This window comes from Quercus lobata, chromosome 2 (assembly GCF_001633185.2).
Source record: "Quercus lobata isolate SW786 chromosome 2, ValleyOak3.0 Primary Assembly, whole genome shotgun sequence".
NCBI lineage: Eukaryota > Viridiplantae > Streptophyta > Magnoliopsida > Fagales > Fagaceae > Quercus > Quercus lobata.
This window is the reverse complement of record NC_044905.1, coordinates 88,276,458-88,292,780: the sequence shown is the minus strand read 5'-3', so window position 1 is coordinate 88,292,780 and position 16,323 is coordinate 88,276,458. Positions and strand designations below refer to the sequence as shown.

Sequence of the window (16,323 nt, the reverse complement as noted above, 5' to 3'; positions counted from 1 at the left end):
TGAGGGATCTTATGATTTCTCAAATTGTATAAATTTAATTAGATTGTATAAGTGGTTGTAGTGCAAATGTGTGCTGAGTCTCATTTAAGGTTCACTAGGTGGCTATTCTTTCCCCAACTTGTTACTTATTTCATTTAAAGAATAATGGTAGATGTACCTAATTTTATTGCATAAATTTTATAGATTGATGTGTTGATTGTTAGTTTTTATTTTTATAAAATTATTTAAATGAGACATTTATTTAATATTTGTTGAAGTTGTACGATACCAACTACCAGTCATCGTTACCAACTTAAGGTTATGTTTGGTAACAGTTTTTGTTTTCTAGTTTCAAAAACTTGTTTTTGGAAATATTAAAAAAAAAAAAAACAATTTTCTTATATTTTTGAAATCAAAAACATATTTGGTTAGTTGAAATTAAAAAAATAGTTTTTTGAAGAAAAAATAGAAAATACTAAAATATGTTGTTACTAGGATTTGAACTCTAATATTAACTCATTAAATGAGACAGATTCATTAAATTAAATGCCTATTTTCATTGACTTTTGAAAATTAGAAACTGAAAACAGCTTTTTGCATATTTTCAGTTTCCTTCACAAATTGAGTTTTAAAAACAGTTTTTGTTTTCTGTCAATTTTGGGTTGTCAAACATGTTTTTTAGTCTAAAAAAAAAAAAAAAGTTTTTAGAAATAGAAAATAAGAAGAAAAAAAATATTAGCAAACATACCCAACATTTTCCCCTTTGAAGCTGGTTCTAAAATTGAAAAATAAAATGAAATAAAATTGGCCAATAGTATTAGCACCTGACCAAACGAATCCTTCTTTATAATGAACATGGTCTTAATTGAGAATCGTCCCTTCTTGCTGGAGAGTTGCATCATTTGATTCCACATTTGTCATATACCGTTTTCCTGAAAGAACTCCTTTTGTCTGTGGTGTTGTACCTATGCCTATATTAATGGTTTGGTTTCTCGTACTTTTTTATTTTATTATTGGAAGTAACATTTTTTTTTTTTTTTGGTTAAAAGGAAATATCATTAATAATTAGCTAGCCAGAATGGCCAATGTAGCAGTAGTGGCAGTAGTGAGTCTGCCATAATACAAACCATACATATCCGAATTTACAAAAGAGTTTACATCTTCAGATGGAGGAAAATCAAATAGAACAAAATCCTCAGCTTGTGACACACCCCTTTTAGCCATAGCATCAGCACAGAAATTTGCTTCCCTAAAGACATGTCTCACCCTGCTCTGAGGAAAATTCCTTAGGAGTAATCTGCAGTCCATAAGAAGAGGGGAGAAAGAGTTATTTGTTTCTTGGTTAGATTGCAATATATCCACAATAATTTTGGCATCAAGTTCGACTACAATATTTTGAATACCCAGCTGGTTTGCCAATTGCAGCCCATCTCTAAGAGCCCAAAATTCAGCCACCACATTTGTTGCAAGTCCTATAGACCTTGAAAATCCCTTCACCCATCTGCCTGCACTATCTCTAATCACTCCACCCCCACCAGCCTTTCCTGGATTTCCAAATGATGCCCCATCCGTATTAAGTTTCAGCCAATTCATAGGAGGTTTCAGCATTTTATAGGAATTGTCACCCTCGGAATTTGGCTCCTGATTTCGCCACTCCATAAAAATACTCCAAAGCCTGAATAAAACATGTCTTATGGAGGACAAGATTGAGAGGAGTATTTTCAAAGCAAACCTTATTCCTGTGCTTCCAGAGAAACCAGACCGCAAAAGGAAAAAGTATACTCCACGGTATAGCAGAGTGATGGACAACGCTGCTTTGACAGTTAACTTTGAACCAGTCACACATACTTGCATCAAAGGTACATCTGAGTATAGGAGGCACACTGATTTTATCCCAAAACATGCGAGCAAAATTGCAGTCCCTTAGAGTATGGATTATTGTCTCCTCCTGATCATTACATACAGGGCATTTTGTGCAGCAATTAATACCCCTCAAAGCCAACACTCCTCTTACCGGAATGCTATTATGGTGGCAAAGCCACATGAAATGCACTATTTTTGGAAGCATATCAATTTTCCAAATCCAGGATTCTTGGAAGGAGTTAACTACAGGTTGCTCCGAGTTGGCTAAACGATAAGCAGAATTTGTGGAGAACTCACCATCCTTAGACTCAGCCCAAATAATTGAATCCTCCCCTTGATTAAAAATTTGAAGAGGCGTTGCTCTAATACAATCTTTGATGGCTTGTGGGAGATCAAAAGAAATTAAATTCCAGTTCCAAGCTTGATTTTGGATCAGATCAGCCACTTTTAAACTAACTTCTGTTAGGGGCAGAGGACCTTCGATAAGTTCCCTTAAGGTCTTTCCTTTCACCCACCTATCATACCAAACACTGGTTTTCTCACCATTCCCTATTCTCATCCCAATGCCTTTAGCAAAAGTAGGGAAACCAAATTTAATAGCTTGCCAATTTGGTGAAGAGGGCAACCTGTCAAGATCATTAGCTCTTCTCCTTGAAGCTGAACAGTATTTGTTAAGAATCACTTTGGCCAATAACGCTTCCTTCTCTTAGAGCATTCTCCAATTTAACTTAGCAAGCATAGCAATATTTTTCCCCTTTGAGGCCTGAATTCCAAGACCCCCTTCTTCCTTGGATTTAAGAATCTTGTTCCAACCAACAAGATGAATCTTTCTTTTCTCATCTGTCGTACCCCAAAGGAAATTTCTATTAACCCTATCCAATTTCTCACACAAGTGCGATGGAAGAGTTGCTCCCTGCATCACGTATGTAGGAATAGCGGACATGACAGATTTTATTAAGACTGTTCTGCCAGCAAAGGACAAAAACCAGCTTTCCAACCAGCTAGTTTGGACATAACCCTTTCAACAACAAACTTGAATCTGTTTCTATTTGATCCTCTATGTCAAATTGGAAATCCAAGATACTTCCCAAAATCTGATGTGGCATGAATACCAAGCTTCTCACAAACATTTTCCTTCATCCTCTGGTCAGCATTGGGCGAGAAATAGATCCTAGACTTTTCCATGCTCACTTTTTGCCTAGATTCCAAGCAAAAGGTTTGTAGAACTTCCGAAATGGCTTCACAATTTCTATTATTGACCTTTGCAAACAATATTAAATCGTCCGCAAAAATGAGGTGAGAGATACTGACATTCTCCCGAGACGCCTTTAAGGGAAGCCAGCTACCATCCACACATTTTCCTTCAATGAGATGAGTTAAATATTCCATACACATGATAAAAATATAAGGAGACAGGGGATCTCCTTGTCTAATGCCACGCGATTGGTGAAAACTTTCCAATTTGCTTCCATTAACAAGGATAGAAATGCTTGTTGAAGTGATACAACTCATAATAAGCTTGGTGATATTGAGGGGAAAATGAAAAGCTTGAAGAACCTTGTAAATGAAACACCATTCTAATCGATCATATGCCTTTTCTAAGTCAACCTTGATGGCCATGAACCCTTCCTTCCCCTTTTTCCTGTCTAGAGCATAGATTAATTCTTGGGCAATTAGGACATTGTCTAACCCTCTTCTTCCAGGAATGAAAGCAGCTTGCATAGGCGATATAAGATTACTTAGAAGCGGTCTAATGTGGCCAACTATGATTTTGGAAACCACTTTGTAGATCAAATTGCACAAACTAATAGGTCTGTATTGGGAAATGAACTCCAGATTTTTACATTTAGGAATAAGGGTGATGAGAGTTTCATTCAAGTAAGCTGGCATTGAACTGTATGTAAATATGTTCTTAATTTTTGCGCAAATAGAGTGCTTGACGTCATGCCAGAAATGTTGGAAAAAACCCGCATGAAGACCGTTTGGGCCTGGAACCTTGAATGCCTTTAAAGCCCACAATCCTTCCTTAATATCCTCCTTTGATACCTCTCTGCCTAAATTATCATGTTCCTCTTTCGGAAGGACTCGACAAGAGAAATATGATACATTAGAGCTGAGCATAGACACTTCCATACCCGTGGAGTACAGGTCAGAGAAACCCTTCTGAATGTGTTCCCTGATTTTGTCTTCCTCAAATATCCACTCCCCCACCCTATCTCTAATGCCTCTAATTTTATTTTTGTGCCTACAGACAACTGTTGATACATGAAAAAAGGCAGTATTTCGATCTCCAAAATTGGCAGCATTCAATTTGGATTTTAGGGCCCAAAACTCCTCCTCCTAAAGCAAGATTGAAGCATATTCTTCGATCAATTGCTTTTCTAGCCAAAGAAGGGACTTGTTGGGACTAGTGGCAAGACTTTTCTGCACCCTATTAATTCTAGCAAGCACTCTTCTCTTCTTAGCAAAAACATTGCCAAATACCTTCGTATTCCACTTCCTTACCCTCTTTGTAAAATTTTCTATTGCCTCACGGAGACCAAAATCTTTAGCCCAAGCATCCTAGACCACTCTGGGAAAATCCAAGAGGAGCAACCACATGGTTTGGAAACGGAATGGCCTATTCGAGGCATTGGGGGAAGACCTATTCAGCTCCACTAATACAGGGTGATGATAAAAAAAAGTATGAGGCAGATGGGTAACAACTGCTTCAGGGTACATAATGCGCCATCCAAGATTAGCGAAGCACCTGTCAATCCTTTATAAGATAAGATCTGCTACAAGTCTTTTGTTAGTCCAAGTATACTTCGGACCAAGAAAGCCTAGATCAATCATATTGCAATTATCGATGCACTCCTTAAACTCTAAGGTCCTGTTGATATTCACTTGCCTACCCCATACTTATCCTCCCCACATAGCACTTCATTAAAGTTTCCCAATAGAAGCCAGGGAAGGTCATGGTAACTTTAGATAAATTAGACCACAAAATACGCCTTTCAACTAATCTAGGACTAGCATATATAGCTGAAATAAACCAAGATTGGTTCGAGGAACATACCTTGACGGTCGCATGGATTTCTTGTTCTATGGAAGCAAGCAAATTCACCTCAGCATCTTCCTTTTTCCACAACAGCCAAAGTCCACCCGCAAAACCTATGGTATCCGTAGTAATGGACCCATCAAAGGGAAGCCCCTCAATTATTCTTCCCGCTCTGTCACCTCCAACCTTGGTTTTAGTGATGACCATGATTAAACGTCGGTGATTAACTGCCATCTCAAAAATCCTCCTCTTGAAATCGGGAAGTGAAGTAATAGAGAGAGAGTGAAGTGGCAGGGGTTTGAAGAAATTTCCAAGTTTGATGTAGGAGGTGAAAGAGCAATAAGTGGTGGGCTTTGAAAACATTTTAGGGGCAAGACTGTCTTTTCATTTTTTGTTGGTGGAGTAAACTGAGTTGGATTTTTTGGACAGGTATCAATCATTTATTGGTGAAGAAATACCAAACCAGATACTGACTTGGTATTACTGAAACATGATATACTTTCTCATGGTTACGAGGCCCAACAAGAGAAAAAAAAAATCTTCATTTTTTGGGATAAAATATCATTCACAAACTCACAACTATGAGTCTGTTTGGATACTACTTATTGCTAAAAATTAAAAATTTATTGCTGAAAATACTGTAGCAAAATAATTTTTAAATGTGTGAATAATGTTGTGGACCCAATTTTAAAGTAAAATTTGCTAAATTTTGTACTTGCGGGTCCCGTGAACAGTGCATGAGACCCAAAGAGAAAATGCCAAACGTAAACGTCCCTTTTTTTCAATACAATCCAAACGAAGCTTATGTATATCTTATTGTGAAGAAAGCAAGCCACAATAAAGTTCATTAGTGCTCAATGTCCGCCTAGTACGACATATAGTTGGGCTTCCTTATCTATTATAGTTGGATCTTTAGAACAATCCAAGCAACTTAGCTTAGGTTGCTGGTTTACTTCTATATAGACCTGAATCAGTGAGCTTCTACCACTAGAACACAAAGAGGGCAAGTTACAATGGAAGTGACCAATAGGTACATAACAACTAAGACCCAAAAAGAAAATGCCAAACGTAGACGTCCCATTTTTTTAGTACAATCCAAACGAAACTTATGTATATCTCATTGTGAAGAAAGCAAGCCACAATAAAGTTTATTAGTGCTCAATGTCCGCCTAGTACGACATATAGTTGGGCTTCCTTATCTATTATAGTTGGATCTTTAGAACAATCCAAGCAAGTTAGCTTAGGTTGTTGGTTTACTTCTATATAGACCTAAATCAGTGAGCTTCTACCACTAGAACACAAACAGGGCAAGTTAAAATGGAAGTGACCAACAGGTACATAACAACTAAGACCCAAAGAGAAAACACCAAACACAGTCGTCCCCTTTTTTCAGTACAATCCAAATGAAACTTATGTATATCTTATTGTGAAGAAAGCAAGCCACAATAAAGTTTATTGGTGCTCAATGGCCGCCTAGTACGACATATAGTTGGGCTTCCTTATCTATTATAGTTGGATCTTTAGAACAATCCAAGCAAGTTAGCTTAGGTTGCTGGTTTACTTCTATGGGTTATGTTAATGGGCACTGCACGGTGCCCGTTAAGCACACTTTCTTCTGACATAATTTTTTTCTTTTTCTTCAATTTATGTCACTTTTTCAGTTTTGTAGGTATTATTTCAGATTTTTTTTTACTTTTTCTGATAAATTTTTTTGGTCTTTTCTGCCCTTAACTAGCACCAAGCAGTGCTGGTTAACATTCTCCTACTTCTATATAGACCTGAATCAGTGAGCTTCTACTACTAGAACACAAAGAGGGCAAGTTACAATGGAAGTGACCAACAGGTACATAACAACTAAGACTCACATTGATGGTGCACCTAAAGAGTCCCACTTTGAGCTAAAGACTGAAGCTCTTGCTCTATCAGTTGAGCCTGGATCCAATGTTGTCATAGTGAAGAATCTCTATGTTTCAATTGATCCATTCCAGATAAACCGCATGAAGAGTCAGAGCTCCTCTCAAAAATCCATTAGTTTTGCTGTTGGCATAGCTCCCGGCGAGGTAAGCCACCATTTAATACTTCTTTACCAAGTTAGATGATGGTTAGTTACTAGGCCTGTAATGTTTGAGATGTTTTGTGTATGGATAGGTTATTGATACTTATGGGTGTAGGGAATTTAATCAAAATCCCAACCTGTGAGAAATAAAACAAATAGAGAAAACACACGTCAAAGAAAATAATCACACGCACAAGACAATATTTACGTGGTTCGGCAATTTGCCTACATCCACGAAGTTGCAGGGATTTCACTATTATCAGGGAAAATACAATAGTGCACAAGAACACTCTCAAGAAACCCAAATCCCAATTACACCCTAGCACTCTCTCACAGAAAAAATAAGAATAGAAACTGACTGCCTCTCTTTTCTCTATTTTCTCTCATGTGGCTTGCTCACTAGGTTAATTAGAAATCTCTCTATCTATGTTCACGGCTACACTTGAATACAATATATATATATATATATATATATATGTATATGTTAAGGTCGGCTGGAGCATTCCTTTTACAACTAGGATTCTATTTACGTTGACTTGGGCTTGGCAATTCAAGTCATACACACGGCCCATTTCAACAAATCTCCACCTTGGCTTGAATTGATCAAGCTACACGAGCAAACTCCTCCATCAGCTCCACCTTAGCCCTTAAGGACTCACAAGCTGCAAACATCAACCACAATCCTCCATAACACAGTCCCTCATCCCTGCAACTCATCCTCCTGTCCTCAAGCTAGAAGATCAATTGAAGCTGCGCACAGCTTCAACTTCTCAATAGTGACACCCTTAGTCAACATGTCTGCCGGGTTCTTAGATCCACAAATCTTCTCAAGCATTACCAGCTTATCTTCAACAAGGTAACGGATAAAGTGGTATTTTGTCTGTATGTGCTTCGACTTTGAATGAAAAACCGAATTTTTGGCAAGGAAGATTGCACTCTGACTGTCACTGTGTAGAATGCCCATCTCCTGCTTCTTACCCAATTCGTCTAAGAAACCATGTAGCCAAATCATCTCCTTTCCAGCTTCAGTTGCTGCAACATACTCAGCTTCTGTACTAGACAAAGTAACAATCTTCTGTAGATTTGAAGCCCATGATATAGCTGTACCACCCAGAGTGAAAACAAACCCTGTAGTACTCTTTCTACTATCAATATCACCAGCAAAATCAGCATCTACATAACCCTGCAGTTTCAAACTTGCACCTGTGAAGCAAAGACATGTATCTGATGAACCCTTCAGATATCTCAGAATCCACTTGACTGCCTCCTAATGCTGCTTTCCAGGCCTACTCATGAATCTGCTCACAACTCCCATTGCATGTGCAATGTCTGGCCTTGTACACACCATAGCATACATCAAGCTGCCAATAGCTGAGGCATAGGGCACCTTGCTCATGTGGTCCCTTTCTTCTTTTGTCTTCGGTGACTGTTCTTTGCTTAGTTTGAAATGACTACCCAAGGGTGTGCTCACTGGTTTAGCTTCATTCATATTGAACCTGCTGAGAACTTTCTTCACATACTCTGACTGTGAAAGTTTCAATGTACCATTAGCCTTGTCTCTAATGATTCTCATACCAAGGATTTGCTTTGCAGCTCCCAAATCCTTCATTGCAAACTGTTTGGACAATTGCTTTTTTAGATTATTAATCTCCTCAATGCTAGACCCTGCAATAAGCATATCATCCACATACAACAGTAATATGATGTAAGAATTGTCAAAAAACTTAACATAGCAACAGTGATCAGCTTCACATCTCTTGAATCCAATTCTATGCATAAAATTGTCAAATTTCTTGTACCATTGTCTAGGAGCTTGTTTTAGGCCATACAAGCTCTTTCTCAGTTTGCAAACTAAATTCTCTTGTCCTTGAGCAATGAACCCTTCTGGCTGAATCATGTAAAGGTCTTCCTCCAAGTCACCATGAAGGAATGCTGTCTTCATATCTAACTGCTCAAGATGTAAGTTTTCTGCAGTCACCATTCCCAGTACTAGTCTGATTGTTGACATCTTCACAACTGGAGAAAATATCTCTGTGTAGTCAATGCCTTCCTTCTGCTGGAACCCTTTAACAACTAATCTGGCCTTGTAACGTTTGCTACCATCATGCTCATTCTTTATTCTGTATACCCACTTGTTGTGCAAAGCCTTCTTTCCTACTGGTAATTCAGTCAGTTCCCATGTTTGATTCCCCAACAAGGAATCCATCTCATCCTTCATGGCTAACTCCCACTTGCTTGAATTCTCATCTTGCAAGGCTTCATCATAACACTCTGGCTCACCACCATCAGTCAACAGGAGATAATTTAAAGTGGGTGAATAGCGTTGTGGAGGTCTAATGTTTCTGGAAGATCTGCGGACTTCAGCTACAGGTGTACTCAGATCTATCTGTGAATTTACATTCTCCTTATCTTCTTCACCCCTTTTCTGGACAGTACCTTCAGTCAATTCATCTAAGTTGACAAACTCAGATTTCTTTTGATCTATCTCTGTAACATCTGACACTACAGTTGACCTGTCCTTGTACATAACCTGTTCATTAAATATCACATTTCTACTTCTGATGATTTTCCTGTTTTGTTCATCCCAAAACCTATAGCCAAATTTCTCATCACCATAGCCAATGAAAAAACATATTTTAGACTTTGCATCAAGTTTACTACGAGCATCAGAATCAATATGAACATAGGAAACACAACCAAAAACTTTTAAGTGTGAAAACTTTACCTCTTTACCGCTCCAAACCTCCTCAGGAAGTCTGAACTCCATGGGAACTGAAGGTCCTCGGTTTATCAGGTAAGCTGCAGTGCTAACAGCATCAGCCCAAAAAGTTTTTGGTAGTCCAGCATACAACCTCATACTCCTAGCACGCTCATTGAGAGTTCTATTCATGCGCTCAGCCACACCATTCTGCTGTGGTGTCCCAGGAATGGTCTTCTCCATTCTAATTCCCTGTGCAGCACAATACTCACTGAACCCTCCATCTATGTACTCTCCTCCATTATCTGACCTCAAACATTTTACTTTTAAACCTGTTTCTGTCTCAACCATGGCCTTCCACTTCTTAAAGGTTTCAAATACATCAGATTTATTTTTTAGAAAATAAACTCATACTTTTCTGCTTGAGTCATCAATAAAAGTGATGTTGTACCTTGAACCTCCAAGGGATGCAATCGGAGAAGGCCCCCACAAATCAATGTGTACTAACTCCAATTTTTCAGCCTTCGGTGTCCTGCCAGTTTTCAAGAAGCTCACCTTTTTCTGCTTTCCTAAGATGTAACTTTCACACATGTCAAAATCAATGGACTTCAATGGTAGTTTTCCTTTTGACAGCAACATCTTCATCCCTTTCTCACTCATGTGACCAAGTCTGCGATGCCATAAGCTTGTATCAGTACTTGCATCAGCAACTGCAATTGTGTCTCTTGGACTTGAGGTCATGTACAGAGTACCAGTTTTCTTTCCACGAGCCAATACCCTAACTTCCTTTGTAACCTTCCAAGTACCACCAACAAATAGTATTGCATGTCCTTCATCATCAAGTTGTCCAACAGAAATCAGATTCCTCCTCAGGTTAGGAATATGTCGAATCTTCTCCAGTAACCAAACAGACCCATTGGGCAACAATATTCGAACATCTCCCATACCCACAACATCCAAGGCTGAACCATCAGCCAAATACATCTTACCAAAATCACCTGCAACATAATTCTGTATGATTTCTCGGTGTGGAGTGGTATGAAACGAAGCTCCTGAATCCAAAACTCAATCATCAAGTGGACTGTCTACTGCAAGAAGTAATGCATCATGTACCTCTTCTGTTACAGCATTAGCAGAATCATCTTCATTCTTCTTCTTAGAACTTTTGCATTGATTCCTAAAGTGACCTGTTTTCCCACAATTCCAGCATTGTACTTGTTGGCCTGATCTAGATTTACTTCTGTTCCGATTAGAATTTCTGGATTTTGATCTGCCCCGATTTGAATTTCTGTTATTACCTCTGCCTCTTGTCTCAAGGTTTAGGGCAGAACCAGATCCAAAGGTTTCGCCTGCATCTCTTCGGCGAATCTCCTCAGCCAGAATTAAATCTCGTATATCATTGTACTTGAGCTTTTCTTTTCCTGTAGAATTGCTTACTGCCATCCTCATTGCCTCCCAACTGTTTGGCAAAGAAGCCAAGACGATCAGAGCACGAATCTCATCATCAAAATCAATTTCTACAGACGACAATTGATTTGTGATAGTGTTAAATTCATTCAAATGTTGTGCTACTGATGCATTCCCTGCCATCTTCAGATTGAACAGTTTCTTCATCAAGTGCACTTTATTGTTTGCTGACGGCTTTTCATACATACCAGACAAAGCCTTCATCAGATCTGCTGTGGTCTTCTCCTTTACAACATTGTGTGCAACAGACCTAGACAGAGTTAACCTAATAACTCCCAATACCTGTCTGTCAAGAAGAGCCCATTCCTCAGCCTTCATAGCCTCAGGTTTTTCCCCTAGAAGCGGTAGATGCAACTTCCTCCCATAAAGGTAATCCTCGATTTGCATCCTCCAAAATCCAAAGTCTGTGCCATCGAACTTTTCTATTCCAGACGCCTTTCCTGCTTCCTCTGCCATTACTCTCACTTAAACCTAACCCTAGGCTCTGATACCAGTTGTAGGGAATTTAATCAAAATCCCAACTTGTGAGAAATAAAACAAATAGAGAAAACACACGTCAAAGAAAATAATCACACGCACAAGACAATATTTACGTGGTTCGGTAATTTGCCTACATCCACGAAGTTGCAGGGATTTCACTATTATCAGGGAAAATACAATAGTGCACAAGAACACTCTCAAGAAACCTAAATCCCAATTACACCCTAGCACTCTCTCACAGAAAAAATAAGAATAGAAACTGACTGCCTCTCTTTTCTCTATTTTCTCTCATGTGGCTTGCTCACTAGGTTAATTAGAAATCTCTCTATCTATGTTCACGGCTACACTTGAATACAATATATATATATATATATGTATATGTTAAGGTCGGCTGGAGCATTCCTTTTACAACTAGGATTCTATTTACGTTGACTTGGGCTTGGCAATTCAAGTCATACACACGGCCCATTTCAACAATGGGGTGGCAAAAGTGGTGGCTTCTGGAAATCCAAATTTTGAGAAGGATGACTTGGTTGTTGGTCTTATCACTTGGGGAGAGTATAGTGTTCTAAAAGAAGGAACCATTTTAAATAAATTGGATCCAATGGGATTTCCACTGACTTACCATGTTGGGATTCTAGGTAATTAATCACAACTTCTCATCATCAACTTATGTATCAAATTTGGGTCTTTTGGGCTCCATTAAGGAACCTTTAATCCTTCCATTATCAAATTTGCTGCTGACTTTAATTAATAACTCATTACTTGTTTGTTAAAGGGTTAAGTGGACTGGCAGCTTATGGTGGATTTTTTGAAGTATGCAAGCCCAAGAAGGGGGAGAAAGTGTTTGTATCTGCAGCATCTGGATCGGTAGGAAGCATGGTTGGACAGTATGCCAAACAGTTAGGTTGCTATGTTGTTGGCTGTGCTGGAACCAAACAAAAGGTCACACTCATTAATTACACTTTGTTGATAATTTGAAGTAAATTGGATGGTTTGAACCTTAGAAAAGAAAAAAAAATGATTTTGACTTTTTATTGAAAACTTAATTTTCATAATGGACTTGTTATAGGTAGAATTGCTTAAAGAGAAGCTTGGATTTGATGATGCATTCAACTACAAAGAAGAAACAGATTTGCAGTCAGCATTGAAAAGGTTGGAACTTTCAGATAAATCAGGATTGTAGTCAGAAGCTGATTAACACATCATAAATGAATTAATTAGTTGATTGTATGCGCATGCATTTGATTCTATAGGTACTTCCCAGATGGAATTGACATATATTTTGACAATGTGGGGGGTGAGATGCTGGAAGCAGCCGTTGATAATATGAATACTTCTGGTAGAATTGCTGTTTGCGGGGTAATCGCCGAGTACACGGATGCTGGAAAGCGAGCTGCACCAGATATGCTAAATGTTGTTTACAAGAGAATCAGAATCCAAGGATATTTAGCCACTGATTATTTGAATGTGTATGCAGATTTTATATCAACAACTTCAGATCACCTTCGTACTGGAAATATGCAGGCACCGGAAGACATCACATCTGGTGTGGAGAACATCCCCTCTGCTTTCATTGGACTCTTTCGTGGTGACAATATTGGGAAGAAGGTTGTTAAGCTTGCAGATGAGTGAATTAGAAGGAAAACCAAAAGGGAAAAAAGAAAAGAAAAGAACAATCCATTAATTATTAGTTGCTGTTGTGGGCATGGAAATTGTTGCTGCTAGCAATAATTTCAGAAACAATTTAAGAGACAATAATCAAGCAGAGCATTAAAATTAAATTAAAAAAAAAAAAAAAAAAAAAAAAAAAAAAAAAAAACCAACAGCTTCTTAGTTGCTTTGTGATAATTTTTTTTTTTTTTTTTTTTTTCATAATTTGATAGTTACAAGGGAGAGGGAGGATTTCAATTCTGCGTTGGAAATATCAAGAGGCGCCAGTTGAGCTACAAAGGTCATAACAGTTGCTTTGTGATAAATAAGAATAATAGATAAGATGAAATCCTTTGTCTTTAACTTGCTCTTGATTAAGCAATAATATTCCTATTTTTTGGGCAAAACAAGTTACTCAATGGCAAAATATGGAGTTTATTGAGGAGGCAATGGCAAGCTAAGACTATTATCATAAGTTTGGTATTGGAAAATTCCTTATGGAAAATTATGTATCAAAAAGGGCTGTAACAAGTATGCTTATGTAGTTAAAAACATAATAAAGAGTTGCTTGAAGATGTGCAAGACTAGGAGTTTTGCTCAAGCGAAACTTGGATTTGCTCTATGGATCATTAAAGTAAGGTAGAGAGTTTGCTTGACTCTCACTCGAACAAGATTATAGAAAACAAAATTTGACTCCAACTTGAAAAATGATTCATGTTGATTTTGAATTTGTTTTTGCTTTTGAGATTCAATTAGGGCTCAAAATGAGGTCTCTCATCCCAGTCATGTCACTTTTGATGGAGACAAGTACTCTCCTTGAGCTTAAGTTATGTGCAGTTTTCTCAGTGTTTGTTTGAGATGGGTTAAAATTTTCAGCTTATTTGCAATTTTTGCTACTATTCATGGGTTTCACTACACTTTTTAATACTATATATGGGTCCTATTGTACTATTCAGCTTATTTTTCAACTTTTTTTTACACTTTTGGCAAAAAGTTTTTAGTTTCAACTAAATAAGTTGTTCTTAAACGGATCCTCATTGGTCACAAATGGTGGCTTTATGTGAGTGAACAACTCAAGGCTCTAACCCAGAAAAGTGAGAAACTGTTGGTGCCTATGCTATCCGCCTTGAGATTGGGATGGTGTCACCATCGATATGGAATTTGAGGACTATGACGTTGCCAACAAAGTTTGGGAAAGGCTTGCTTCTCGATTCGTTGGGTGTGATGGTGCTCAAGAGCATCATCTTAGGGTAGCACCATCTTATGGTCACATTGTATCAGCTACAACAGGATATGGGGGCACGCACATTATGGACTTTCTTAGTCGCATAAGGTTTCTCTAGGATCAACCAGCTACTTCTGAACTTATCATTGAGACAACCCTAAGGTCAAATTTATCAATGCACATCGTGAGCAAATATGTCTACATTAGTTTTTAATGTGACTTCTACATGAGTGAATCTGTGTGCAATCAGCTGCTCTATCTCACTCCAATGCTTACTGCTAATCAAGTTGTCAATGAATTGGTTCGTGAAGACATCCATTTACAATCTCATCACTCCTCATAGTCGCACTTGGTTTTCTCCATTCCTGCCTTTGTTACTACTGCACCTATTTTCTCTGCTCCATCAAAAGGCAAAGACAAAAAGAGGTCAATTGGAAGAATCCCCACCTCATCTACAAAATCTATAAGGCTAGGGGCCACACCATGGACCGCTGCCATACTCATGCTAGTATTCTTTAGAATTCTATAGCCTTGGCTAACTTAGAGCCAATTCCACCACCGGTTGCATCAACACCTAGACGTGTTGAGTTTTCCTCTTCAATTGCCCCAACCTTCTCTGTAGTGGATTTGTAAGCTCACTCAGCCAAGTTATGCCTCAATCTTCCAATGCATCCAATACTGCTCTTTCTATGACACCGTCTAACTCCTCTGAATAGTTTTTTGACTTTGTTTGCTATAATCACATGAATCCCAATTTTGTTTACACAGCTGCACACACTCCCAGTGTCTTACCTACTGTTCACACAGCCGATTGTTCCACCATTATTAGTCATCAGGTTAATTCCATCTCTACACCCAACTTGTCTGTCGCTAACTTCTATCAGATTTCTCAACTATATCTCAATCTTTTATCTGCTACCCTACTAACCAAACTTTGGTTACTTTTGCTCTTTTCCTCCACTAGTTATGATATGTCAGGAATTCACGATCTTAAGCGTTTTCTTGGTCAAGACTTCGAAATGAAGGATTTCAGTTCTCTCAGCTACTTTCTTGGCCTGGGAGTTTCCTCCTCGTCAGAACATTACTTCCTTATTCAAGTCAAGTACACCTTTGATCCATCCCTTAAGCTGGTATAGCCGACAACAAGATAGTTGACACACTTATCGAGTACAACAGTCTCCTGAATGCTTATGATTGAGGACATGTTTCCTAATGTTATCCTTTATAGAAAGCCAGTTAGGATTCTACTCTATCTTATTGTTACTTACCCATTTATCTCCTATTTAGTCTACATTATCAGTCCATTCATGGCTACATCATGGTCATCTCACTATGTTCTCAAAATCTTTTGGTATATGAAAGACACCTTGTCCCATGGACTTCACTTTTCTTTTTAGTCACCATTGACTTTCTAGCCTTACTGTATTGTAGACTGGGCTAGGGATCCCACATATTGTCGTTCCACTACAAGGTATCGCTTTTTTTTGGTGCACTTCAAGACATCTCAGACTCTCAGTATCTCACTCGATGTGGTGAACATCCCCTTTGCTTTCACTGTTAAGATTGCATGTGCATTTGGGATGCTTAAAAAAAATAGCTTTTTGGTTTTTGTCTAATTTTTTTGTGCGCAAATAATCTGACGTTCAATTTTTATTTTATTTTTTGCAAATAATCTAACTTTTAGTTCTTTTTGTAACACATTTAACATAAAAGTTACTAATAACTATATATTTTGATAAATACCATGCAAATAAGCTATGGAAATAAACATAAGTTAAACACACTAGTATATAAGAATGAACCAGGAAGATGAAAGGAAAAAAAAAAAAAACCATTTTAATGGTTTATAAATGTTAATTAAC

General features: G+C 38.0%; 2 protein-coding genes across 2 annotated transcripts; one reads left to right on the top strand and one right to left on the bottom strand.

The window, feature by feature from the left end:
* Positions 1-1,044: 1,044 nt before the first annotated feature.
* Positions 1,045-5,089, bottom strand: LOC115973629. Its single transcript, XM_031093882.1, has 6 exons — positions 4,901-5,089; positions 2,927-4,182; positions 2,620-2,807; positions 1,994-2,499; positions 1,828-1,927; positions 1,045-1,718 (listed from the first exon to the last, which is right to left on the bottom strand). The coding sequence occupies exons 1-6, from the start codon at positions 5,087-5,089 to the stop codon at positions 1,045-1,047; spliced, it is 2,913 nt and encodes a 970-aa protein (XP_030949742.1).
* A 1,515-nt stretch (positions 5,090-6,604) lies between these two features.
* On the top strand, positions 6,605-13,348 carry LOC115956894 (2-alkenal reductase (NADP(+)-dependent)-like). The gene is made up of 6 exons (XM_031075166.1): positions 6,605-6,942; positions 7,031-7,047; positions 12,064-12,224; positions 12,362-12,528; positions 12,656-12,738; positions 12,840-13,348. The coding sequence occupies exons 1-6, from the start codon at positions 6,709-6,711 to the stop codon at positions 13,216-13,218; spliced, it is 1,041 nt and encodes a 346-aa protein (XP_030931026.1). The 5' UTR covers positions 6,605-6,708; the 3' UTR covers positions 13,219-13,348.
* The last annotated feature ends 2,975 nt before the right edge of the window (positions 13,349-16,323 follow it).